The following is a 27,612-nucleotide window of genomic DNA, read 5'->3' on the forward strand; positions in this document are numbered from 1 at the left end:
TGACTTCCTTTGTTTGCTGGGACAATCTACTGTACTTTATTTTTGTTGGACTGTTTTGACTTTGCTCATGGGTGTATATGTATATGTGTACGTTCCATTATTTTAATTGGAAAAGGAAATGGCAACCCACTCCAGTACTCTTGCCTGGAAAATCCCATGGACAGAGGAGCCTGGTAGGCTACAGTCCATGGGGTCGTGAAGAGTCGGACATGACTGAACAACTTCACTTTCAGTTTTCACTTTCATGCATTGGAGAAGGAAATGGCAACCCAATCCAGTGTTCTTGCCGGGAGAATCCTGTGGATGGAATAGCCTGGTGGGCTGCTGCCTATGAGGTCGCACAGAGTCGGACACGACAAAAGTGAATTAGCAGCAGCAGCATTACTTTAATTATTATTTGTCTGATTTTGTAACTGTCATTTGTTTGGAGTTCACCTTTGGTTCCTTGTTTTTGATATTTGTTTTAATCTCAGTTAATGCCATAATAAATCACTTGTAGAATCTTCATTTCTACCAGAAATCAAGGCCAGAGCCTTTGGAGTGGGAGCACTGACTCCAAGATCCAGAGAATTAACCCAAGGGAATATCGAATAGTGAGAACTCACACAAAGGAAACCACTGTAATATAAGACCCGGCATCACCCAACCACCAGTAGCACCCTGTGCAGGATGCCTCATCTAAACAAGCAAAAAAATACAAACCCAATTATCAGCAGACAGGTTTACCCTCTCACTCAATCTTGCCCATCAGAGGAAAAACAAACAGACAAACAAAAACAAAAAAGTTCAGCATAAATCTTACCCTTACGCAAACTTACACAAACCACTGGACCAACCTTAGAGGGCAGAGACCAAAAGGAAGAAAGAATTCAACCTTGAAGCCTGAGAAGAGTAGACCTCAAACACAATAAGTTAAAAAAATTAATGAAAAGGCAGAGAAATACTACACAAATGAAGGAACAAATTAGAAACACAGAAGTCTAAATAAATGAAGAGGAAATAGGCAAACTACCTGAAAAAAAATTCAGAATAATGATAGTAAAGATCATCAAAAACGTTGAAAACTAAATGGAGAAAATGTAAGAATCAATTAACAAAGACCTAAAAGAATTAAAATAAACATACATAGACACATAATACATTTACTTAAATTAGAAATATTCTAGAAAGAATCAATAGCAGAGTATCTGAAGCAGAAGAATGAATCATTGAGCTGGAAGATAAAATGGTGGAAATAACTCCTGAAGAGCAGAATAAAGTAGAAAGAACTGAGGATAGTCTCAGAGACCTCTGGGACAATATCAAAGGCACCAATATTTGAAGTATAGGAATCCAGAAAAAGATGAAAAAAAGAAAGGGAATGAGAAAATATTTGAAGAGATTATAGTTGAAAATTTCCCCAACGTGGAAAAAAATAGTCAATCAAGTCCAAGAGCCATAGAGTCCCATACAGGGTAAGCCCAAGGAGAAACACACCTGGACACATACTAATCAAACTAACAAAGACTAAAAACAAGGAAAGACTATTAAAAGCAGCAAGGGAGAAGCAACAAGTAACATACAAGGAAATCCCATACACTTAACAGCTGATCTTTCAGCAGAAACTCTGCAGGCCAGAAAGGAATGACAAGATATATTTAAAGTGCTGAAAGGGAAAAATCTACAACCAAGATTACTGTACCTGGCAAAGACTTCATTCAAAATTGATGGAGAAATCAAAAGCTTTTCAGACAGGCAAAAGTTAAGAGAATTCAGTACCACCAAACCAGCTTTACAACAAATGTTAAAGGGATTTATATAGTCAAGAAATACAAGAGAAGAAAACAGATCTACAAAATCAATCCCTAACAGTGAAGAAAATGGCAAGAGACACAGATATAGCAATAATTACTTTAAATGTAAACGGACTAAATGCTTTAACCAAGAGACACAGACTGGCTGAATGGATACAAAAACAAGACCCATATATAACTGGCTACAAGAAACCCACTTCAGACCTCAAGATACATATAGACAGAAAGTGAGAGGATGGAAAAATATATTCCATGCAAATGGAAAGCAAAAGAAAGCTGGAGTAGCAATCCTCATATCAGACAAAATAGACCTTAAAATAAAGATTACAAGAGATAAGGAAGGGAACTACATAATGATCAAGGGATCAATCCAAGAGGAAGACACAACAATTGTAAATATATGTGCACCCAATACAGGAGCACCTCAATACATAAGACAAACACTAACGGACATAAAAGGAGAAGTTGACAGTAACACAATAATAGTAGGAGACTTTGACACTCTGCAAGGAGATCCAACCAGTCCATTCTAAAGGAGATCAGTCCTGGGTGTTCATTGGAAGGACTGATGCTAAAGTTGAAACTCCAATACTTTGGCCACCTCATGCGATGAGTTGACTCACTGGAAAAGACTCTGATGCTGGGAAGGATTGGGGGCAGGAGGAGAAGGGGACGACAGAGAATGAGATGGCTGGATGGCATCACTGACTCGATGGATATGAGTTTGAGTGAACTCCAGGAGTTGGTGATGGACAGGAAGGCCTGGCATGCTGTGATTCATGGAGTCGCAAAGAGTCGGACACGACTGAGCGACTGAACTGAACTGAACTTGACACTCTACTCACACCAATGGACAGATCATCAAAACAGAATATTAATAAGGAAACACAAGTCTTAAATGATACATTAGATGAGATGAATCTCCTTGATATCTTTGGCACATTCCATCCAAATGCAGAAGAATACACCTTGTTCTTGGGTGCACATGGAACATTCTCCAGGATAGACCATATCTTGGGGTCACAAATCAAACCTCAGTAAATTTAAGAAAATTGAAATCATATCAAGCATCTTCTCCAACCACAATGCTATGAAACTAAATATCAATTACAAGAAAAAAACTGTAAGAAAAACAAACATGTGGAGATTAAACAACATGTTTCTAAATAACCATCAGGTTACTGAAGAAATAAAAAAATGTCTAGAAACAAATGACAATGAAAACACAACTCAAAATCTAAGGGACGCAGGAAAACAGTTTTAAGAGGAAAGTTTATAGCAATACAATCCTACCTCAGGAAACAAGAAAAACATTGAACAGACAACCTAATTTTATACCTAAGACAACTGGAAAAAGAAGAACAAAAAACCCCCAAAATTAGCAGAAGGAAAGAAATCATAAAGATCTGAGCAGAAATAAATGAAAAAGAAATGAAAGAAGCAATAGTAAAGATTAATAAAACTAAAAGCTGGTTCTTTGAGAAGATAACAAAATTGAGAAACCTTTATCCAGACTCATCAAGAAAAACAGAGAGAAGAATCAAATCAACAAAATTAGAAATGAAAAAGGAGACGTTACCACAGACAATGCAGAAATAAAAGGATTATAAGAGACTATCATGAACAAACGGATAACCTGGAGGGAATGGACAGACAAGTTCAAACTTCCAAGACTGAACAAGGAAGAAACAGAAATTAGAACAACCCAAATACAAGTACTGAAATTGAAGCTGTGATCAAAAATCTCCCAAAAACCAAAATCCCAGGACCAGATGGCTTCACAGGAGAATTCTATCAAACATTTAGAGAAGAGCTAATGCCTATCCTTCTAAACTCTTTCAAAAAATTGCAGAGGAAGGAATACTTCCAAACTCATTCTACGAGACCACCATCACCCTGATACCAAACCAAACAAAGACAACACACACAAAAACTACAGGCCAATGTCTCATAGATGAACATAGATGCAAAAATCCTCAACAAAATTTTAGCAAACAGAATTCAGCAACACATCAAAAAGCTCACACACCACGATCAAGTTGGGTTTATTCCAGAGATAGAAGAATTCTTTGATATAAGCAAATCAATCAATGTGATACACCATATTATCAAATTGAAAGATAAAAACTATATGATCATTTCCTTAGATGCAGAAAAAGCCTTTGACACTATTTAGAACCCATTTATGATTAAAACACTTCAAAAAATGGGCATAGAAGGAACCTGCCTCAATATAGTGAAGGCCTGCTATGATAAGCCTACAGCAAACATTATTCTGAATGGTGAGAAACTGAATGCATTCCCCCTAAGATTAAGAACAAGATGAGGGTGTCCACTTTCACCACTGTTATTCAACATAGTTCTGGAAGTCCTAGCTACAGCACTCAGAGAAGAAAAAGAAATAAAAGGAATGCATGTCAGAAAAGAAGTAAAGCTCTCACTGTTTACAGATGACATGATACTGCCCATAGAAAACCCTAAAGATAGCATCAGAAAATTCCTAGGGCTAATCAGTGAATTTAGCAAAGTCTCAGGATACAAAATCAATATACACGAATCACTTGCATTTCTATATACTGACAATGAAAAATCAGAAAGAGAAATTAAGGAATCAATCACATTCTCCATTGCAACAAAAAGAAATATCTAGGAGTAAACTTACTTAAGGACACAAAAGAACTGTACAAAGAAAATGATAAGACACTAATGAAAGAAACCAAAGACAACATAAACAGATGGAAAGATATTCCATGTTCCTGGGTCAGAAGAATCAATATGGTGAAAATGACTATACTACCAAATTCAATCTACAGATTCAATGCGATCCCTATCAAATTACCAAAGGCATTTTTCACAGAACTAGAACAAAAAAATTTCACAATTAATATGGAAACACAAAAGACCCTGAGTAGCCAAAGCAGTCCTGAGAAAGAAGAATGGAGCTGGAGGAATAAACCCTCCTGACTTCAGATTACATTGCAAAGTTACAGTCATCAAGACAGTATGGTTCTGGCACAAAAATAAAAATATATACCAATGGAACAAGATAGAAAGCCCAGAAATAAACCTATGCACTTATGGGTGACTTATTTTTGACAAAGGAGGCAAGAATATACAATGGGGAAAAGAGAGCCTCTTCAATAAATGGTGCTGGGAAAACTGGACAGCTACATGTAAAAGAATGAAATTAGAACACTTCCTAACACCACACACAAAGAGAAACTCAAAATGGATTAAAGACCTAAATGTAAGACCAGAAACTATAAAACTCTCAGAGAAAACATAGGCAGAACACTTGATAACATAAATCAAAGCAAGATCCTCTAGGACCCACCTCCTAGAGTAGTGGAAAGAGAAACAAAAGTAAACAAGTGAGACCTCATTAAACTTAAAAGCTTTTGCACAGTAAAGGAAAGTATAAGCAAGATGAAAAGACAGCCCTCAGAATGGGAGAAAATAATAGCAACTGAAACAACTGACAAAGGATTAATTTCCAAAATTACAAGCAGCTCATACAAATCAATACCAGGAAAACAAACAACCCAATCAAAAAGTGGGAAAAAGACCTAAACAGACATTTCTCCAAAGAAGACATACAGATGGCTAGTAACACCTGAAAAGATGCTGAACATTATTCATTATTAGAGAAATGCAAATCAAAACCACAGTGAGATATCACCTCACACCGGTCAGAATGACCATTATCAAAATGTCTACAAACAGTAAATGCTGGAGAGGGTGTGGAGAAAAGGGAGCATTCTTGCACTGTTGGTGGGAATGTAAATTGATGCAGCCACTATGGAAGATGGAATGGAGATTCCTTAAAAACTAGGAATAAAACCACCAGAATATGACCCAGCAATCCCACTCCTAGGCATATACCCTGACAAACCAGGGTTGAAAAAGACACATGTATCCCATTGTTAACTGCAGCACTATTTACAATATCTAGAACATGGAAGCAGCTTAGATATCCATCAACAGATGAATGGATAAAGAAGTTGTTATATATATGCATGATGGAATATTACTCAGCCATAAAAAGGAATGCATTCGAGTCAGTTCTGATGAGGTAGATGAACCTAGAACTTGTTATACAGAGTGAATTGAGTCAGAAAGACAAAGAATAATATCATATTCTAACACATATATACGGAATCAAGAAGAATGTTACTGAAGAACTTATTTACAGGGCTCAGTGGAGAAACAGAGAAAATAGACTTATGGACATGGAGAGGGGAGGAGAGGGTGAGATGTATGGAAAGAGTAACATGGAAACCTACATTACCGTATGTAAAATAGATAGTCAACAGGAATTTGCTGTATGGCTCAGGAAACTCAAACAGGGTCTCTGTATCAACCTAGAGGGGTGGGATGGGGAGGGAGATCGCTGGAGGTTCAAAAGGGAGAGGACACATGTATACCTATGGATGATTCATATTGAGGTTTGACAGAAACCAACAAAATTCTGTAAAACAATTATCTTTCAAGAAAAAAATAAATTAAAAAAATTAATATACAGAAATATGCTGCATTTCTATACATTAACAACAAATTCTCAGAAAAAGAAATTAAGAAAACAATCTCATTTACCATTGGGTCAAAAAGAATACAATATCTAGGAATAAACCTACCTGAGGAGGTAAAAGACCTATACTTGGTAAACTGCAAGACACTGGTGAAAGAAACTTAAGACAATACAAACAGATGGAAAGATATACCATGTTCTTAGATAGGGAGAATTAATATTGCCAAAAGACCTTACTACTCAAGGCAATCTACATTCAGTGTAATCCCTATTAAAAGACCAATGACATTTTTCACAGAACTAACTTTAAAATTTGTATGAAAACAAAAAGACCCTGAATAGTCAAAAGATTTTTGAGAAAGAAGAACAGAGCCTGAGAAATCATGCTTCTTGAATTCAGACTATGATACAAATCTCTAGTAATCAAAACAGTATGGCATTCACAGAAAAACAGTCACATAGATCAATGGGACAGAACAGAGAGCCCAGAAAGAAGCCCATGTATTTATGGTTAATCTGCAACATAAGAGGTAAGAATATACAATGATGAAAAGACAGTGTCTTCAATAAGTGGTACTGTAAAAACTGGACACCTACATGTAAAAGAATAAAATTAGTGTAATCTTTGCTTTTTATTTCTTGTTTAAGACATCTAGTGCAATACAGAATAGTAGTGGAAACAGTGGTATCTTTTCTTGCTTCTGATCTTAAAGGGAATGTTTACAGTGTTTCACTACTCAGTATAATGCTTATTAAAGATTTTCTTTTAGATAACACTTATTACATTACAGAAGTTTCCTAACATTCTAACTGTTTTTAAATAAATAGATGTTGAATTTCACTGAAAATTTTCTGTGTATATTGAGAAGTCTACATGCTTTTCTTCTTTAATCTCTTAATATGGAGAATTACATAACTGATTTTCTAATGTTAAAACAATTTTGCCTTCCTGGGGCAAATCCCAATTGGTCATGGTGCATTATGCAACCTCTTCATTGTTTACATAGTTCACATAAGGAAAGTTGAACTAAGGGAATATGAGCCACTTGCCCACAGCCACACAACCCAGATATTTATAAAAAATCGACTACCGAAAGCTTGACATTCTGAGTAAAGTAGACTGGAAAAAAATGGATTTGACCTAAAAGGTGTTTAGTTATTACCAGAAGACCACTTTATTCAGAAAGAACCACTCTGTCCCTTGGATAATAACATCTAGTCCTAAACTTGTCTTGCAGTAGTAGGACCCCAATGTTTCATTTAGAGTTATGCAGGGTCCCCATCATCTCATAAGTAAATCTTCAGGGAAGGTATTAAACCTCTGAGAAACCTCTGAGAAAAACAATTCCATCTTATCAAGGGCCAGAATCCATAGAATTATTTGAGCCTCAAAAACTCAGACTTGATGTGATTTCTTTCAGCTAAGTGACTTTATATAGTTGCTGTTTTTCCATTTCTTTATTATATTTTGGTCTATTTTTTAATGTCACAGCTGGAGTTAATACGTATTTTGTTCAATGACTCATTTTGATAACCAAGATATTTGGGCACCAAGTATTCCAGAGTATTTATGGAGTTTTTTTTTATTGTTATTCAGATCCACATGTCTATCTGAATTCTCCCCTTTAAGTCTGACAATGCAGTCCCCAGAAATAACATAATCTTTTAAAAATGGGCAAGAACTGAATAACTACAAAAGCAGCAGCCAAAAACCCATGGAGCAGTTCATGTTTGTGTCTTAGACATCTATATTTTCTGTTGTTTTCACCTCTGTTGAGCCTGCCACCATTCATACCTCACTGCCAGTGACTGTACCAAAGTCCCCAAGTTTGTTAGGTAGAAAGTGTCCCAATTTTTTGTGTTATAGTCTCAAAATACTACAGATTAGGTAAACTTCCTTGTAATCCAAAATAAAAATGAGAAAAATGAGAAAAATTCATAAAATTTAGAAAAATTTTAAAATTTTTCATAAAAATTAGAAAAATGAGATTTTTGTTGTAGTTATTTACCAGTTTGGTGAAGTTTCTTAAATTGGTAGTTATTTATCAGTTTGGCCAAGTTTCTTAAATTATAAAATTGATAAAGTGAGCATTACAGCAAAACTGAAGAAATGAACACTTTCATACATTACTAGTGAGAATTCAAATTTATATTTTTACCTGGAGAATGATGAAATAGTTTCTGTCAACATTTTAAATGCACCTAGGTTTTTCTCTAGTAAATCCACTTCTAGTAATTTTCCTAGAGAAATTATAGGACAAATATAGGCGAGGATAAATATCCTAAGATGTTTTGTAGTATTATTTATGATAGCAAGATTTTTATCAATATGGGATATTTTAAATAAGTTATGGTATATTATATAATGGAATATTATACAGCCCTTATGAAGGCTGATATAGGTATATATTTATTAATAAAAGATGTTCTTAATATATGGTTTAGTTTTAAGAACCAAAATATAAAAATAAAACTGTAATCTAGTTTTTTTGAAAAAATTTTTCTGAATATATGAATTAAAAAATTCTGAAAGCCTACCAAGTTAATAGTGGTTATCTTTGGGTGAGGTGATATCGTGGATGATTTTCACTTTTCTTTTAGACTTTCTGTATGGTAGGGATCCTTTATAAGAGAATATATTACTTTTATGTTTTCATTCCAGCGAAAGACTTTTCCTGTGGAAAGTTTTATTAATTACATTGACAGAAGAACTAAAAATCATAATTTTACTGTAATAACAGTAAAACAACAAGTTCTAGCTATAGAAAGAGAACACTTAGTACACATCGTTTACTCACAAATGAGTCAGCCAAATTAAAACCTCAAATGACACCTTTTCCTGTCTCTTTATTGTTAAAGGAGGGCAAATCCCTAGGAGACTATTATAACTCTTGGTAAGACAATTCCCTTTTATCAGGAGCCAGGAGCATGGAATTATTTGAAGATTAAAAATTTGGGCTTGATTTGATTACTTCCCACTAAGTGATTTTATACAGCTGCCTTTGTCCCATTTCTATTTTATGATAATCTATTTAATGCCACTGCCAGAATTTACATGTATTTCAATAAATTATACATTTGTATAACAAAGATATTCACAAAGAAAGGAAGCAATTTTTAAATTTACATGTAAATAATTTTGAAGCATAATTCAAAATTACCTATCCTTGTAGGACTCACTCAGGGACCCTCAGGCCAGTGGAAGTCCCAGTTAAAGCTGCCTTTGTTCTAATTATGCCTGGGAACTCTATGTCCTCTGTGTAAGAACTCCCCTGGTCAGACTGCACAAGCAGGCTCTTCTGAGTCCCAGTTTCAGAGCAGAGACACTTTTCAGGGAGTCATTTCCCAAAATACCAGTGTGCTGCAGTCCACAGGGTCACAAAGAGTCAGACACAACTTAGCACCTGAACACACACACACACACACACCCCTTAAAAAAGAAAGATACATGTTAAAAAAAAAAAGAAAAAAGACTTAGTACTTCTTCAATTCTTTATATTTTTGTTCAGCTGAAAAGCGTGTGGTGGGAGAGGACAAGGAGTTCATGGCTCTGAACGCAAGAACATTCTGTGAGCTGTGGGCTAACATAGGCTGTGGAGAGGGTGCCAGTCCTACCAGGGCTATGGAAGAGCATTGATTGTTACAGGCAAAGACAGTGTCACTGCTCTGAATAGATGGCTGGCTGAGAGAGAAAACATCTCAGATGCCAGGAATCCGACGTGACTTGAATAGGTTTTTAGTAAGTACACTAAGAGCCAGACGTTACAAAAGCGACTAAGGCATGGTGCCTGCACTGGAGAAACTTACAGTCCTCTGAGGGAGAGTGGGGTTCAGGCCCAACAAGCAGAGGCGGTACTTGTGGCTGCCCAGGGTACCTGGCACTCAGATGAAAGGCTGCAGCCTTGCTTTTCTTACAGACCCTGCCACTGCCTATACAGCCTTTAGCTGTGTGCTGGTCCTATGCCGGCCACATCAGGTGTCACGGAAAATACAGATCCTTTTCCACACAGCAGTCCTTCAAGTACTTGAAGAGTTACTGCTGATGCCAAACCAGACTCACTCCTGTTCTCCAAATCCTTTGCGAAACTTTCCTTTTAGAGTGAAGCAGATGATGTTTACCTTCGTTGACCTTCCTGACCATTCTGACTTTCCTGGACTTAAGCCAGCCAAGGACTGTAGGCTCCTTTCTTGCATTCTAGTCTGTCTGCCCAGTCTCCCTTGGCCTCCCCTCCTACCGTTTAGTCTTGATGCTGTTTGTAGTCTCAGGGTTTGGGCTCCTGATCTCCTTCAGGATTTGGTCCCAGACTCCCCATTCTCTTCCCCCTAGGGTCTCCCTCATTCAGTCTCCATGGACTCAGCCCTAAGCTGAAACTGGCCTGACACTGGCCCCTTAATAGGGTTCAGACTCTTCCTGCCAGTTCAAGTCTAGGCTCTCAAAGAAGGACATACGTTTGAATCTGACTTTAGGAAATAATAGGGGCAAGCAATAAAGAAAAAGGAAAACTTGTATATTCACCAGATTCATACATTCATTACAGTAAAAATGTGTGTGTGTGTGTGTGTGTGTGTGCTGTCACTTCAGTCATGTCTGACTCTTTGAGACCCTATGGACTGTAACCCAACAGGTTCCTCTGACCATCAGATCCTCCAGGCAACAGTACTGGAGTGGGTTGTCATTTCCCTGGCCAGGGGATCTTCCTGATTCAGGGATGGAACCCATGTCTCCTACATCTCCTGTATTGGCATGCAGATTCTTTACCACTAAGCCATGTGGGAAGCTCCCATAGTTAAAAATAACAGTCTTTAATTTTAAAAAAGTGTATGTACAGTGTGTGTACATAGGTGTGTGTGTTTGTCTGTATCTGTGTTGGAAGTGTAGAATACATTTCTCCCCTGCAATTCCTCTCTTCTTAATCTGATGTTGTTAAATTTCTAAAACCCAATAAATATTAGCACTTTAAGAAATACACTTGACCCTTGAATAATATAAATTTGAACTGGCTGGATCCTCTTATATGCAGATATTTTTCAGTAGTAAATACTACAGTGCTACATGGACTGTTGTTGGCTGAATCCCCAACCGAATGTGGAGGGACCATGGATACCAAGAGCCAATGGTAAATTACACATGAAACATGAATTAACACTTTGCAGTTGTTCCGAGTCAAATGTGATAGAACAGGCTGTCTGTGTGAGCCACGTGAGGCTGACCTCGCCTCAACTTGTGGGTTTGGAGCAGAAACCACAAGATGCACCTCCGGTTCTGTATCCTCCATGCTCCCTAGCTCATAGTTGCTCTCTCCTGAACCCTGGTGGCCCTCATTATCCTCCTGGGCATGTACTCTCTCATTTAGGCTTTTCTGCTTTCTTTGCATCTGGCTTATATCTCCAACTAGATTGAAAGGTCCTAGAGGCAGCTTTCCATGCAGACTTAGCAGATCAAGTGTCATAACTTTGTGAAGTCCTAAGTCCTAGAACAATGTCTTACATGTAACAGACATTCAATAAATGGTTGTTGATGGGAATGTTATTACATAGCTGGATATTGGTCTGAGAGGCCTGACTGCACAAATTGCTTAATCCTTAAATAAAAAGCTTAATTAACTGGAGGAGTACTTTTCTGAACTAGAGGCAGTATTTTGAATGCTAAATTTATATTTTTATTCTGTATTTGGTGCTCTTGCCTCTAGAATATTATAGGGAAAATCGACCTGGAGAATGTGTGAAACTGTTATTAGTCTTGATAGAAGAAGTAGCTTGATTTAGTTTCACTCTTGATTCTTCTTTAATTACCAGAGTTCATGCATGGAATATTCACCAGAAAATCAAGAGAAGGGGGTCAGAAGGACCACTTCTTCTTTTTCCAGAAACTGCTTTTTAATGAATTTAATGGAAAACCCATATTTTAGTATGGTCATTTCAGCTAAACTTGAGTTTGAACCCCCTCTTCTTCATTTATCAGCTCTGGCATGCTATAATCCTCCAAGTTGCAATTTACTTTTTAACAAAATGTATATCATAATAATCTCTGAGTAGATGAGCCAGCTGTTCAGATGGAACTAACCCATAAGACTGTTATGGGAATTCAGTGATATACAGGCTTTAAAACAGGGGCTCCATAATAGTAACTAAAAATGTAACAATATCTCTGTTTCACTTCCTCAGCGACTTTGAGAGACTATCCATGGTGTTCATGTACAAACAGGTCACCCATTTAATTGTGTTTTTACTGTTCAACTGTAGGGTGATAACCCTTCTGTGGTTATCACAGCCTTCTGGTGATCAACGGGCCCCAGACACATATGCTCCTCGAAGGATAAAAATACTTTTAATACAAAAACCACTTCCTAATTCATCTGCTGAGTTTAAAGGATTTTCGTGCGTGCATGTCCAACCACTGAGCTTGCACAAAAGAATCTGACTTATTTTACTCAGCTCAAGGGTCACCTTCTCTAAGCATCCTTTCCAATCACCTGTCCACTGCCACCATCAGACTGAGTTAGATATCCTTTTGTGGGACTGGCACGTGTGTATACACAGTCTCCTCCATATCATTACAATTAAATTTCTATATTCATCTCTTCACTTGGTCTTTGAGTTCCATCAGGACCAAGACTGCATTTTTTTTTTTTTTTAATACGGCTTCTTTTATTTTCTTTTTTGCTGCTCTGGGTCTTCGTTGCTGTGTGTGGACTTTCTCTAGTTATGGTGAGCAGCAATTTTATAGTTTCAAAGCATGGGCTTCTCATTGCAATGGCTTCTCTTGTGGTACATGGGCTTAGTTGCCCCTTGGTATGTGGTATCTTCCTGGACCAATGATCAAATCCATGCCTCCCACATTGGCAGGAGGATTACTAACCACTGGATCACCACGGAAGTCCAGGACTCTATCTTATTTTTCTGTATGTCTCCAGAGAATAGCTTAGATGACAGCACAGAATAGACCCTATAAAAATGTGTAGAACAAATAAATGAAACCCTGGATGGGGCTAAGCAGGTGTAAATAGGGTAATGTGGAGATTCTGACTTTTATTTAAGGTTATGTGGTAGACAGTTTTATGAATGCTCATGTTTGCTGTTCGAGACCTTTGCCCAGATGACTGATTCCTTTGCCTTTACTTCCCTTTCAAAAACTGGAGAGCAAGATAGAGACACAAAATACTTAGAATACCACAGACCAATTTAAATAGAACTTCAGCAGGAAGAGTTAGCAGTTCATGAAATGTTTGTCAGATATCTTTTGAAAACTAGGTGGGGAGAGATAACATCTTTGTCCATGACTGTGTCAGCCATCAGGGGAGTAACAGATACGTAGGGTTTTTTTTTTCAGTTGTAACTAGAGAAAAAAATATTATATCAAAAAGGAGTATGATATATTATCAAATGAAAAAAAGCACTGTGCTGAATATACAATGTGATTCCAATTCCACTGGTGACAGTACTTTGGATGATATTTTTCCCTTCTCCATGCTTTTCTTTATAACAAACATGTAATATATTAACAAAAGAGGGAAAAGTTATATGTTCTTTTTTGAAGTTCTAACTTGTCATCCTATGGACTATTCTGTAGAAAGGACACTTCTCTGCATAGAGGACCAGCTGTGCAGGTGGAACTTCCCTGAGGAGTTAACTGTCTTCTGTTTGACCCAATGACAGATGCTACCCATGATGATACAACCTTAACATGGCCTGTGAGATCTGGCATGGTCTCAGTTCAGTTCAGTCGCTCAGTCGTGTCCGACTCTTTGCAACCCCATGAATCACAGCACGCCAGGCCTCCCTGTCCATCACCAACTCCTGGAGTTCACTCAAACTCATGTCCATCGAGTCAGTGATGCCATCCAGCCATCTCATTCTCTGTCATCCCCTTCTCCTCCTGCCCCCAATCCCTCCCAGCATCAGAGTCTTTTCCAGTGAGTCAACTCGTCCATGAGGTGGCCAAAGTATTGCAGTTTCAGCTTTAGCATCAGTCCTTCCAGTGAACATCCAGGATTGATCTCCTTTAGAATGGAGTGGTTGGATCTCCTTGCAGTCCAAGGGACTCTCAAGAGTCTTCTCCAGCACCACAGTTCAAAAGCATCAATTCTTTGGCGATTCTCTCTTTCAAAAGCATCAATTCTTTCTTCACAGTCCAACTCTCACATCCATACATGACCACGGGAAAAACCATAGCCTTGACTAGACGGAACTTTGTTCGCAAAGTAATGTCTCTGCTTTTTAATATACTATCTAGGTTGGTCATGACTTTCCTCAGCCTCCTTCACCACCGTCCAGCCACTGTGCTTGTGTGGTAGCTCCCAGGCTGCTCCAAGCCTCAGCTGGCCCAGAATGTTCTTTCCATGTCATACTTTTTTTCCTTCCTGCATTTAACTGTGTGATTTTAATCTAGTATCTAATGCCCCCCACCCAAATAAAACAACTGTGCTCCATGAGCACTCTACCCATTACTGAATCCCTAGTGTTAGCACAATGCCTGAAGCCTTGAAGGAACATAAACATTTCTTTCTTTTTTTTAAATAAATTTGGAACTCTTGGATTTGAGCCTTATATATTTTTTTAGTTCTATATATTTTTTTAATGAAGGATACTTGCTTTATAGAATTTTGTTGTTTTCTGTCAACATCAACATGAATCAGCCAAAGGGATACATATATCCCCTCCCACTTTAAAAAAAATATTTTTTATTGAAGGATAATTGCTTTATAGAAGTTTGTTGTTTTCTGTCAAATCTCAACATGAATCGCCATAGGTATACATATGTACCCTCCCTTTTGAAACTCCATCCCATCTCCTTCCCCATCCCACTCCCTAAGTTGATACAGAGCCCCGGTTTGAGTTTCCTGAGCCATACAGCAAATTCCCGTTGGCTATCTATTTTACATATGGTAATGTAAGTTTCCATGTTACTCTTTCCATGCATCTCACCCCAGAAGGCAATGGCAAGCCACTCCAGTACTCTTGCCTAGAAAATCCCATGGATGGTTGAGCCTGGTAGGCTGCAGTCCGTGGGGTCGCTAAGAGTCGGACACGACTGAGCGACTTCACTTTCACTTTTCACTTTCACACATTGGAGAAGGAAATGGCAACCCACTCCAGTGTTCTTGCCTGGAGAATCCCAGGGATGGGGGAGCCTGGTGGGCTTCCGTCTATGGGGTCACACAGAGTCGGACACGACTGAAGTGACTTAGCAGTAGCAGTATCTATTTTACATATGGTAATGTAAGTTTCCATGTTACTCTTTCCATGCATCTCACCCTCTCCTCCCCTCTCCCCATGTCCATGAGTCTATTCTCTATGTCTGTTTCTCCATTGCTGCCCTGTAGATAAATTCTTCAGAACCATTTTTCTAGATTCTGTATATGTGCGTTAGAATACGATATTTATCTTTCTCTTTCTGACTCACTTCACTCTGTATAATAGGTTCTGGGTTCATCCACCTCATCAGAACTGACTCAAATGCCTTCCTCTTTATGGCTGAGTAATATTCCATTGTGTATATGTACTACAACTTCTTTATCCATTCATCTGTCAATGGACATCTAGGTCGCATCCATGTTCTAGCTATTGTAAATAGTACTGCAGTGAACGATGGGATACATGTGTCTCTTTCAATTTTGGTTTCATCAGGGTATATGCCTAGGAGTGGGATTGCTGGTCATATGGTGGTTATATTCCTAGTTTTTAAAGGACTCTCCATACTGTCTTCCATAGTGGCTGCATCAATTTACATTCCCACCAACAGTATAAGAGTGCTCCCTTTTCTCCACACCCTCTCCAGCATTTACTGTTTGTAGACTTTTTGATGATGGCCATTCTGACCAGTGTGAGGCAATATCTCATTGTGGTTTTGATTTGCATTTCTCTAATAATGAACAATGTTCAGCACCTTTTCATGTGTTTCTTAGCCATCTGTATGTCTTCTTTGGAGAAATGTCTGTTTAGATCATTTTCCCACTTTTTGATTGGGTTGTTTGTTTTTCTGGCATTGAGTTGTGTGTGCTCCTTGTATATTTTGGAAATTAATCATTTGTCAGTTGTTTCAGTTGCTATTATTTTCTCCCATTCTGAGGGTTGTCTTTTCACCTTGCTTATAGTTTCCTTTGCAGTGCAAAACCTTTTAAGTTTAATCAGGTCCCACTTGTTTACTTCTGTTTCTATTTCCACTACTCTAGGAGGTGGGTCCTAGAGGATATTGCTTTGATTTATGTCATCGAGTGTTCTGTCTGTTTTCCTCTAAGAGTTTTGTAGTTTCTGGTCTTACATTTAGGTCTTTAATCCATTTTGAGTTTCTCTTTGTGTATGGTGTTAGGAAGTGTTCTAATTTCATTCTTTTACATGTAGCTGTCCAGTTTTCCCAGCACCATTTATTGAAGAGGGTGTCTTTGCCCCATTGCATATTTTTGCCTCCTTTGTCAAAAAGAAGGTACCCATAGGTGCATGGGTTTATTTCTGGGCTTTCTATCTTGTACCACTGGGCTATGTTTCTGTTTTTGTGCCAGTACCATACTGTCTTGATGACTGTAGCTTTGTAGAATAATCTGAAGACAGGAAAGTAGATTCCTCTAGCTCCATTCTTCTTTTTCAGGGCTGCTTTAGCTGTTCAGGGTCTTTTGTGTTTCCATATGAATTGTGAAATTTTTTGTTCTAGTTCTGTGAAAAATGTCTTTGGTAATTTGGTAGGGATCGCATTGAATCTGTGGATTGCATTTGGTAGTAGAGTCATTTTCACAATATTGATTCTTCCGACCCAGGAATATGGACTATCTCTCCATCTGTTTATGTTGTCTTTGATTTCTTTCACTAGTGTCTTATCATTTTCTGTGTACAGTTCTTTTGTCTCCTTAGGTAAATTTATTCTTTGATATTTAATTCTTTTTGTTGCAGTGAAGAATGGGATTGATTCCTTAACACTGCTTTATGATTTTTCATTGTTAGTATATAGAAATGCAAGTGATTTCTGTGTATTGATTTTGTATCCTGTGACTTTGCTAAATTCACTGATTAGCCCTAGTAATTTTCTGAGACTATCTTCAGAGTCTTCTTTTCCAGTATGGATTCCTTTTATTTCTTTTTCTTCTCTGATTGCTGTAGCTAGGACTTCCAGAACTATGTTGAATAACAGTGGTGAAAGTGGACACCCTTGTCTTGTTTCTAATCTTAGGGGGAATGGATTAAGTTTCTCACCATTCAGAATAATGTTTGCTGTAGGCTTATCATGTATGGCTTTTACTGTGTTGAGGTAGGTTCTTTCTATACCCATTTTTTGAAATGTTTTACTCATAAATGGGTGCTGAATTGTGTCAAAGGCTTTTTCTGCATCTATTGAGATTATCATATGGTTTTTATCTTTCAATTTGTTAATATGGTATATCACATTGATTGATTTGCTTATTTTGAAGAATCCTTGCATTTCTGGAATAAACCCAACTTGATCACAGTGTCGGAGAAGGCAATGGCAAGCCACTCCAGTACTCTTGCCTAGAAAATCCCATGGATGGAGGAGCCTGGTAGGCTGCAGTCCGTGGGGTTGCTAAGGGTCGGACGCGACTGAGCGACTTCACTTTCACTTTTCACTTCCACACATTGGAGAAGGAAATGGCAACCCACTCCAGTGTTCTTGTCTGGAGAATCCCAGGGACTGGGGAGCCTGGTGGGCTTCCATCTATGGGGTCACACAGAGTCGGACACGACTGAAGTGACTTAGCAGCAGCAGCAGCAGATCACAGTGTATGAACTTTTTGATGTGTTGCTAAATTCTGTTGGCTAAAATTTTGTTGAGGATTTTTGCATCTATGTTCACCAGTGAAATTGGTCTGCATTTTTCTTTTTTGGGGTTTTCTTTGTCTGGATTTGGTATTGGGTGATGGTGGCCTCATAGAATGAGTTTGGAAGTGTTCCTTCCTCTGCAATTTTTTGAAAGAGTTTAGAAGGATAGGCATTAGCTCTTCTCTAAATGTTTGATAGAATTCTCCTGTGAAGCCATCTGGTCCTGGGATTTGGGTTTTTGGGAGATTTTTGATCACAGCTTCAATTTCAGTACTTGTAATTGGGTTGTTCATAATTTCTATTTCCTCCTTGTTCAGTCTTGGAATTTGAACTTTTCTAAGAATCTGTCCATTTCCTCCAGGTTATCCATTTTATTGCCATATAGCTGTTCATAATAGTCTCTTATAATCCTTTGTATTTCTGCATTGTCTTTGGTAACGTCTCCTTTTTCATTTCTAATTTTGTCGATTTGATTCTTCTCTCTGTTTTTCTTGATGAGTCTGGATAAAGGTTTCTCAATTTTGTTATCTTCTCAAAGAACCAGCTTTTAGTTTTATTAATCTTTACTATTACTTCTTTGATTTCTTTTTCATTTATTTCTGCTCAGATATTTATGATTTCTTTCCTTCTGCTAATTTTGGGGGTTTTTTGTTTTTCTTTTTCCAGTTGTCTTAGGTGTAAAATTAGGTTGTCTGTTCAATGTTTTTCTTGTTTCTTGAGGTAGGATTGTATTGTTATAAACCTTCCTCTTAAAACTGTTTTCTTGCGTCCCTTAGATTTTGAGTTGTGTTTTCATTGTCATTTGTTTCTAGACATTTTTTTTTATTTCTTCAGTAACCTGATGGTTATTTAGAAACATGTTGTTTCATCTCTACATGTTTGTGTTTCTTCCAGTTTTTTTCTTGTAATTGATATCTAGTCTCATAGCATTGTGGTTGGAGAAGATGCTTGATATGATTTCAATTTTCTTACATTTACTGAGGTTTGATTTGTGACCCAAGATGTGGTCTCTCCTGGAGAACATTCCATGTGCACCCAAGAAGAAGGTGTATTCTTCTGCATTTGGATGGAATGTCCCAAAGATATCAACGAGATCCATCTCATCTAATGTATCATTTAAGACTTGTGTTTCCTTATTAATTTTTTGTTTTGATGATCTGTCCATTGGTGTGAGTAGAGTGTCAAAGTCTCCTACTATTATTGTGTTACTGTCAACTTCTCCTTTTATGTCCATTGGTGTTTGTCTTATGTATTGAGGTGCTCCTGTATTGGGTGCACAGATATTTACAATTGTTGTGTCTACCTCTTGGAATGATCTCTTGATTATTATGTACTGTCCTTCCTTATCTCTTGTAATTTTCTTTATTTTAAGGTCTATTTTGTCTGATATAAGGATTGCTTCTCCAGCTTTCTTTTGCTTCCCATTTGCATGGAATATATTTTTCCATCCTCTCACTTTCAGTCTATATGTATCTTGAGGTCTGAAGTGGGTTTCTTGTAGCCAGTTATATATGGGTCTTGTTTTTGTATCCATTCAGCCAGTCTGTGTCTCTTGGTTAAAGCATTTAGTCCGTTTACATTTAAAATAATTATTGCTATATCTGTGTCTCTTGCCATTTTCTTCACTGTTAGGGATTGATTTTGTAGATCTGTTTTCTTCTCTTGTATTTCTTGACTATATAAGTCCCTTTAACATTTGTTGTAAAGCTGGTTTGGTGGTACTGAATTCTCTTAACTTTTTCCTGTCTGAAAAGCTTTTGATTTCTCCATCAATTTTGAATGAGGTCTTTGCCAGGTACAGTAATCTTGGTTGTAGATTTTTCCCTTTCAGCACTTTAAATATATCCTGTCATTCCCTTCTGGCCTGCAGAGTTTCTGCTGAAAGTTCAGCTGTTAAGTGTATGGGATTTCCCTTGTATGTTACTTGTTGCTTCTCCCTTGCTGCTTTTAATAGTCCTTCCTTGTATTTAGTCTTTGTTAGTTTGATTAGTATGTGTTGTTTCTCTTGGTGTGTTTCTCCTTGAGCTTACCCTGTATGGGACTCTTTGTGCTTCTTGGACTTGATTGACTATTTCCTTTTCCATGTTGGGGAAATTTCCAACTGTAATCTCTTCATATATTTTCTCATTCCCTTTCTTTTTCTCATCTTTTTCTGGACTCCTATAACTTTAATATTGGTGCCTTTGATATTGTCCCACAGGTCTCTGAAACTATCCTCAGTTCTTTTCATTCGTTTTACTTTATTCTGCTCTTCAGAAGTTTTTTCCACCATTTTATCTTCCAGTTCAATGATTCATTCTTCTGCTTCAGATATTCTGCTATTGATTCCTTCTAGACAGTTTTAATTTCAGTAAATGTGTTATGTGTCTCTGTATGTTTATTCTTTAATTCTTTTTGTCTTTTTAATTGATTCTTGCATTTTCTCCATTTTAAGGTTTTTGATGATCTTTACTATCATTATTCTGAATTATTTTTCAGGTAATTTGCCTATTTCCTCTTCATTTATTTGCACTTCTGTATTTCTGATTTGTTCCTTCATTTGTGTAGAATTTCTCTGCCTTTTCACTTTTTAAAAAAAATTTATTGTGTTTGAGGTCTCCTATTCCCAGGCTTCAAGGTTGAATTCTTTCCTCCTTTTAGTTTCTGCCCTCTAAGGTTGGTCCAGTGGTTTGTGTGAGCTTCGTCTAGGGTGAGATCTGTGCTGAGCTTTTCTGTTTCTGTTTGTTTTTCCTCTGATGGGCAAGGCTGAGTGAAATGTTAATCCTGTCTGCTGATGATTTGATTTGTATTTTGGTTTGTTTGTTGTTTAGATGCGGTGTCCTGCACAGGGTACTATTGGTGGTTGGGCAATGCTGGGCCTTGTATTACAGTGGTTTCCTTTGTGTGAGTTCTCACTATTTGGTTTAGTTCTCTGGTTGTCTAGGGTCTTGGAGTCAGTGCTCCCACTCCAAAGGCTCAGGGCTTGATCTCGAGTTTTGCATGGGTCTATATATGTTTTTCTGCTGGTCAGGTACTCCTGTCTGCTCTCAACTGGCATCCTACATGCACTTTTGTGTCTTAAGGTGTATTCCTGATGTATACCAGATTTGAAGATTTCTTTTTTTTTTTTAATTTTATGGCTGTGCTGGGTCTTTGTTACTTTGCATGGGCTTTCTCTATTTGTGGCAAGCAAAGTCTACCCTTCCTTTCAGTGCACGCACTTCTCATGCAGCGGTTTCTCTTGTTTTGGAGCACTGTCACTAGAGTGTGGTATACAGGCTTAGTTGCTTGGCAGCATGTGGAATCTCCCCGGATCAGGGATCAAACCTGTGTCTCCTGCATTGGCAGGCAAATTCTTATCTACTGTGCCACCAGGAAAGCTCAACTATTTATTGTGTATATAAATGCATCACTGAAATAATACAAACAGAAATCAGAGAGAAAGATGAAGGGGACACTTTTATTGTCATAGATCCAATCAATGAATCAACAAGTATTTGTTGGATGTCTAATTGCCCTCTGCTAGATACTACAGGAGAAGCAAGACTAATATAAAAAGAGGTCCTGTCCTTTGGGAATTTCTAGTACAATACAAGATGAGAAAATATGTATGGAACATAGAAGAAATACTATTAATCAGATTATATTAGAATCATCATGTTTTTAGTGGCCACCTAATTAGAAACAATGGCAAGCCACTCCAGTACTCTTGCCTAGAAAATCCCATGGATGGAGGAGCCTGGTAGGCTGCAGTCCATGGGGTCACTCAGTTGGACACGACTGAGCGACCTCACTTTCACTTTTCACTTTGACGCATTGGAGAAGGAAATGGCAACCCACTCCAGTGTTCTTGCCTGGAGAATCCCAGGGACAGGGGAGCCTGGTGGGCTTCCATCTATGGGGTCGCACAGAGTCGGACACGACTGAAGCAACTTAGCAGCAGCAGCAGCGATTAGAAACAATATAGATTTTTCTACTAGACTAAATCCATTTGAGTAAATGGTTTCAGTTTGAACAGCTTTTAAACAGTCAATGGTACTTTCCTTCCATTCCTATTCCTTGGAATTCTTTTCCACTTCCCTCACGCCTTTCAATTTAACATTATCCCACTTAAAACATATTGTTGCTAGAACCTAAAGTTTACCTAGCACCTTCCCTCATATTCGTCTGATAAATGTTTTTAAATGAAGCAATGTCAAAAAGAGAGTCTAGAGTATAAAAATAAGAATAGGAGGAAGGCAGGGCGAGTCTTAGGAAAATAATAGTGAACACATCCACTGCATTTGCACTGTGCCAGGTATTGTTTTGAGCACTTCAAGTGTTAATCCATTTAACTGTCCAAACAATTCCATGTGCTGATGATGACTGGTGACTGTTATCCTTATTTGTTAGTATAGCTGAGGGAACTGAGTCACAGGAGGAAAATACCTCCTCAGGTCACACAGATTGTAGGTGATGGAGCCAGGCAGTCTGGCTCTAAACCCTTGCATCATGCTGCTCAAAGATCCCTGTGCTTTCCTGTCTCTCAACATCCCTTGTTCCCCTGCTTCCATTCCTCCATCACTGCCTCCTTTACTAGGCTTTCTATTTCTACCATGTGTTAATCCTTTCCTCTTCATTCCAAGCTCCTAAGTTCAAATGCAGCTCCAAGGTCCTTAAATCATCTTTATCTTTGGACTTCCAGATTTTTCCATTTTATTCCACTTTCAATCAGTCCATGAGATGCCTACTTACAGGCTGTAATAATCATGTAGTGAATGAAAAATAACACTCACTACTGCACAACTGAATTCCGAAGGGATAAACTGGGGTTATGGTTTTCTGACTTGACACTAAATGCTTGATACTTGGTTTTACTGTCTGATGGCATATCTGAAAAGTAATAATAGCCTATATTCATTGAGGGCCAACTGTGGGCCAGTTATTGTTTCAAGCACTCCGCATTATCAACTCATTTAATCACATAACAACTCTGTAAGGTAAGTTCTATTACCATTAGATTCCACAGTTTAAAAAAAAAAAAAGAGGCATAGAGAGTTTAAGCATTTTTGCCTAGAGAACAGCCACACATGGAGCCAAGAGGGGTCTCAGGCAGTTGACTCAAAGAGCGCAAGTCTTAACCACTGTGCTACACAGTCTTTTACTTCCCCAACACTAACCATTTTCACATTTTTTTCTTCTAATTTAAGAAGCAGAAGTTCCCTTCTAATAATGACCCATGTCTGTTTTATATCTTACTCCAAAACTATTTCTAACAATCCCTCCAGATGCCAGAAAACCCTCAGTGGCTTTCCCTTTCCCACCTAATTTTTTTGGTAACTATTTTTGCTCAGAAAGCTGCTGGAATAGAAAACATTCACTGAGACTTTACAGTAACTGGAAAATTTACATTAATGATTAAGACCAAGTGTGTTTTCCGATATATGACCTTAAAATGGAGTAACTTATCACAGGTCATATCAAGGAAACCTGACCACTGGGGGACGTGGGTATGATTCCTGCACTACCCACCCTGGAATGTCCAGGAGTGATTCACACTTGCCCCTGTCTGTCTTCAGACCACCTCCCATGGAAGTCTGTACCCCCCTCCCTCCCGCTTCCTCGGTGACTATTATTTCTAAGTTGCCAACATTGCTCCCATATTATCAACATTCTAACTTCGTGGGAAGGGCTGTGGTGACTTTCAGGAAAGTGAATAGGAAGTGCTTTTCTAAACAGCCTGACAGCTGAGTGGTGGCAGCGAGATTATAAGAAGCCTGGGCCGGACAGACAGCAGAAAGTCAGCCGTGTCACAAAAGAGATGGTAAGTTCATTTCTTTTTGCTATGGGAAGTGGTTGGGTGGAAGAGGTTTGGGTCAGGCAGATAAGTATTCCTAAAATGTGGAATAGCAGTAGTTATGGATTTTTACATTGAGTAGACCCATGGAGTTTGTAAGAATTTCAAAACCTGCTGCCCACTTTGACCCTCCCAGCATTCTTTTGAGTTGCTATCTCCATGTTACAAGTGAAGCTGCTGTGCCTTCCAGAGAGGCTAGGTGTTTGACCTAAGGTACACTGTTGGACTGGATGTGGTCTGTATCTGAATTTCTGTCCTCTTGCTCCACAGGTACTGTCTTTCCTAGCAGGGCTTACAGGGACTCTCTTGGAGCAAATCCTGGTTAACCCTCAACTCTTCTCCAGGATTGCTCTCCTGTCTAGGTTGAATGCAAGGCTGAGCAAGTGCCCTGGTACAAGACTACAGTCAAATGGTTTCTCATCCCAGCTCTCTCATTTCTTTCTCTATACCCTAGGAGTCTGCTGGGACTGATGTGGACTAGCCACACAGTTTCTGTTTCTGTCACAACTCTTAGTCCTGCTAGTGACTCAATTTTCTCATCTGTAAAATGGACAGAATAATAGTACTTTACTTTGTAGCATCACTGTGGGAATTAAATAAGCTGAAAAACAAGTAGGTCTAAACCTGGCACATAGTTGTGGGTTAGTAAATGTTAGGTATTATTGTTATGAGAAAGAGAAGATTCTTGGGATTTTGTAGGATCTGAAATCCAGGAAAGATCCAAGGAAAAGGGCATTCTTGAACTCATTAAATAAGACACAAACACACAGTTTTATCCTTGACTTATAAGGTGTATCTCATACAGTCCTAGGGACTAAAATCCTTTAGTCTGTGGCTAGAGAAGAAGCAGACTGTCCCTGTTTTTGAGCCCCTTTCTATGGAACACCAGAAGAAAGTAGTGCTTATATTCACTTCACCCCCATTTCTTTGCTTTACTATAGAATAATTTTCAAACACTTTAGTGAGGATTTTACAAGTTGGGTTGAACAGGGCTAAGAGGATGATGAAAAGAAGAGGAAGCAGTCTGAGTCTGTTCTGAGTGTGAACTCCAGAGATGTAAGAATGTAGATTTCTTTTATCTCTTTATCTCTTGCATATATTTCCTGAATTGGTCAACTTAAAGGAATGAACAGTTATTTCTTTCTTTCGTCTATTCTCCCTGGGATCCTCCTTTATTTTAGAGGAATGTTAACAGACTAAATCACAGAGTTCTTTGAGATTCTGAAGAAAGGTGTGAATCCTTTCCCAGATGAAAATACCAGACATCCACATAAACATTGAGCCTTATGGATAACTGCAGTGGGTCCCCAAACTTCCATGTCTAAGAACCCTACCCTTTCACTTCCTGTGTTTTAAGCTCAGAAGTTTCTCCATTGGCTTCTTGGAACTAGGCTGGGACTCTGCAATGAAGTGCTAAGAACTCCAGCCCTGGGATTGTTTTAAATATTCCAAAGACAAGACCTCTTCCTTAGACCTGGAGCACATTTGTCTCTTGGGATTCGGGAACCCCAAACTCTGCATGTAAATTCAACTCCAAGTTCAGAATGGCTTCAATTAACCCTAGGACGTGAGGAAACATATTAAGGTTTATCTGCTGGTGCGTTTTCAACCAGATGGATCTCAGAATGTGGGAGCTCTAAATGGGGAACTTACAGTTAAATTACGCCAGCGTTAGGGTATCAGTGGGCTAAACAGGAGGTCTGGGTTCACTTTCATCTATGCCTTTTAACCACTTTAGGTCTGTTAATTCTAGTTCTTACTCTTGCTTTCATTATCTATTTTTCAAAATGTAATTAAATGGTTGTTCATTGGAAGGACTGATGCTAACCTGAAACTGCAATACTTTGGCCACCTCATGCGACGAGTTGACTCACTGGAAAAGACTGATGCTGGGAAGGGTTGGGGGCGGGAGGAGAAGGGGACGGCAGAGAATGAGATGGCTGGATAGCATCACCGACTCTGTGGACATGAGTTTGAGTGAACTCCGGGAGTTGATGATGGACAGGGAGGCCTGGCGTGCTGTGATTCATGGGATCGCGGAGAGTCGGACACGACTGAGCGACTGAACTGAACTGAATTAAATGGTTCACGTTCTCCTGGGCAGGCTGCTGGGTCTTAGAAAGTTCAGCTTCAGGATTTTATAAGTGGAAACTTATTAATCAAACCCCCAAACATCAAAGTGACTTACTACTCAACAGGCAGCCCTGGGAAAAGACCCTAGACCTGACCCTAGAGGGTAGCATATGGTGTTTCATAAATGGCATTTATTACATTGTCTTCTAAGTAATTCATTTCTCTGATTGAAAAGCAAAATAGAAATTTTATAAAGTCAAACACACAAAATAAATCCTTTATATTTTAGAGATATAGTTCAGTGATGGTCCAGATGACTTAAAATCTTTTAAGTACGCTACTTTGTTTTTAATATTAACATTTCACCCTATATAATGGTGATCAGGAGTCTGATTTAAATATATACATATGCTTTGATTCTTAGTTTTGATGGCCTGGGTTCTTTCCTCTCTTTATTTCTATTGGTTATTTGGCTTTTAGATCTCTTTGTTTCACCGTTTCAGTTTCTGCCTTTAGGCTGGGGCCACTAAAAGCTATACTATATTACCACCACCACCCAGAAACTTAAGGGAAACTATATGATCAGCTGTACTACCTAGAAAATCTCGACTCTGCCACCAAGAAGTTTTGTAATTCTATCACCTTAAGGACTCTCATATCTTCCCACCACCTTTGGATTCCTATTCACCCTCTTTAATTTTCTTTCCTTCCCATAGGAAATTTCTAAGACAAAACAAACTGATTCTGTAGATATTATAATACCCAACATTTGCAAATATTCATTTGGTACCCCACCATGTACCTAGCAGTATGTTAGAAATACATGTAAATAAATGTTGAAGAGAAATAATTTGTTTAAAATCACCTGTAGACTTGCTGGAGAAGGGAAATCCCATGGAAATCCTGGGAAATCCCAGGGACAGAGGAGCCTGGTGGGCTGAAGTCCACGGGGTCACAAAGAGTCAAACATGACTCAGAGACTGAACATAGACTTATTACATTTTCAATTTGAAAAGTCTACAGATCATTACCACAAATTTTAAAAAGAGAGAAAAACGCCATCGATTCAGGATGTTTCTCTGTTCAAAACCCTGGCAGTTGGATTCCTTCTGCAACCAGTATTTCTGACTCACACGATTTGGCCATGAACCAACTTCTTTTCAACTAACCCCCAGGACTTCCCAATTTTCAGCAGCAATCAGACCACATCGCTCCCTCTCTTAAAGTCTGCTTGCTGCCCCACATGACTTGCACTTGGAACAAAAATTTCATCTCCTTGTTTTGGTTCCCAAAGGCCCAGAGCGATCTGTCCCCAGCATCATCTCGTCTTTTGCTTCCCCTCGTTCATTCCATTCCAGCTACACTGCTTTCTTCCTGTCCTTTGAACACTCCACACTTTCCTTCCACTTTAAAGCTTTCGTATTAGCATTTCCTTCTATCTTTACTGCTCTTCCTCCTGTTTCTCACTGCTTTCTTCTGGTCATTCTGCTCTCAGTCTAAATGTTATCTTTTTAGAGAGGTCTTCCCTGACCTCCCTCCTAATATCACTACCCCGTCACTCTATCACATAACCTGGCTTTAATTCTCTAACTACCCCTTATCACTATCTTCTGTTTTTTATGTTTACTTGTTCAGTA

At 38.4% G+C, this 27,612-nt stretch overlaps 1 protein-coding gene across 1 annotated transcript in view; it reads left to right on the forward strand.

Annotated features, from left to right (window-relative positions):
* The first annotated feature begins 23,768 nt into the window (after nucleotides 1–23,768).
* The window catches only part of SELP (selectin P), a 45,445-nt gene continuing 41,601 nt past the window's right edge, over nucleotides 23,769–27,612 (forward strand). Inside the window, exon 1 of the mRNA XM_055419678.2 lies at nucleotides 23,769–23,869. Coding sequence (XP_055275653.2) covers nucleotides 23,867–23,869 — 3 coding nt within the window. The 5' untranslated portion in view covers nucleotides 23,769–23,866. The remainder of the gene's footprint in view (nucleotides 23,870–27,612) is intronic.

Source organism: Moschus berezovskii, chromosome 17 (assembly GCF_049115385.1).
Source record: "Moschus berezovskii isolate FMDL1 chromosome 17, NW_MosBer_1.0, whole genome shotgun sequence".
Classification (NCBI taxonomy): Eukaryota; Metazoa; Chordata; class Mammalia; order Artiodactyla; family Moschidae; genus Moschus; species Moschus berezovskii.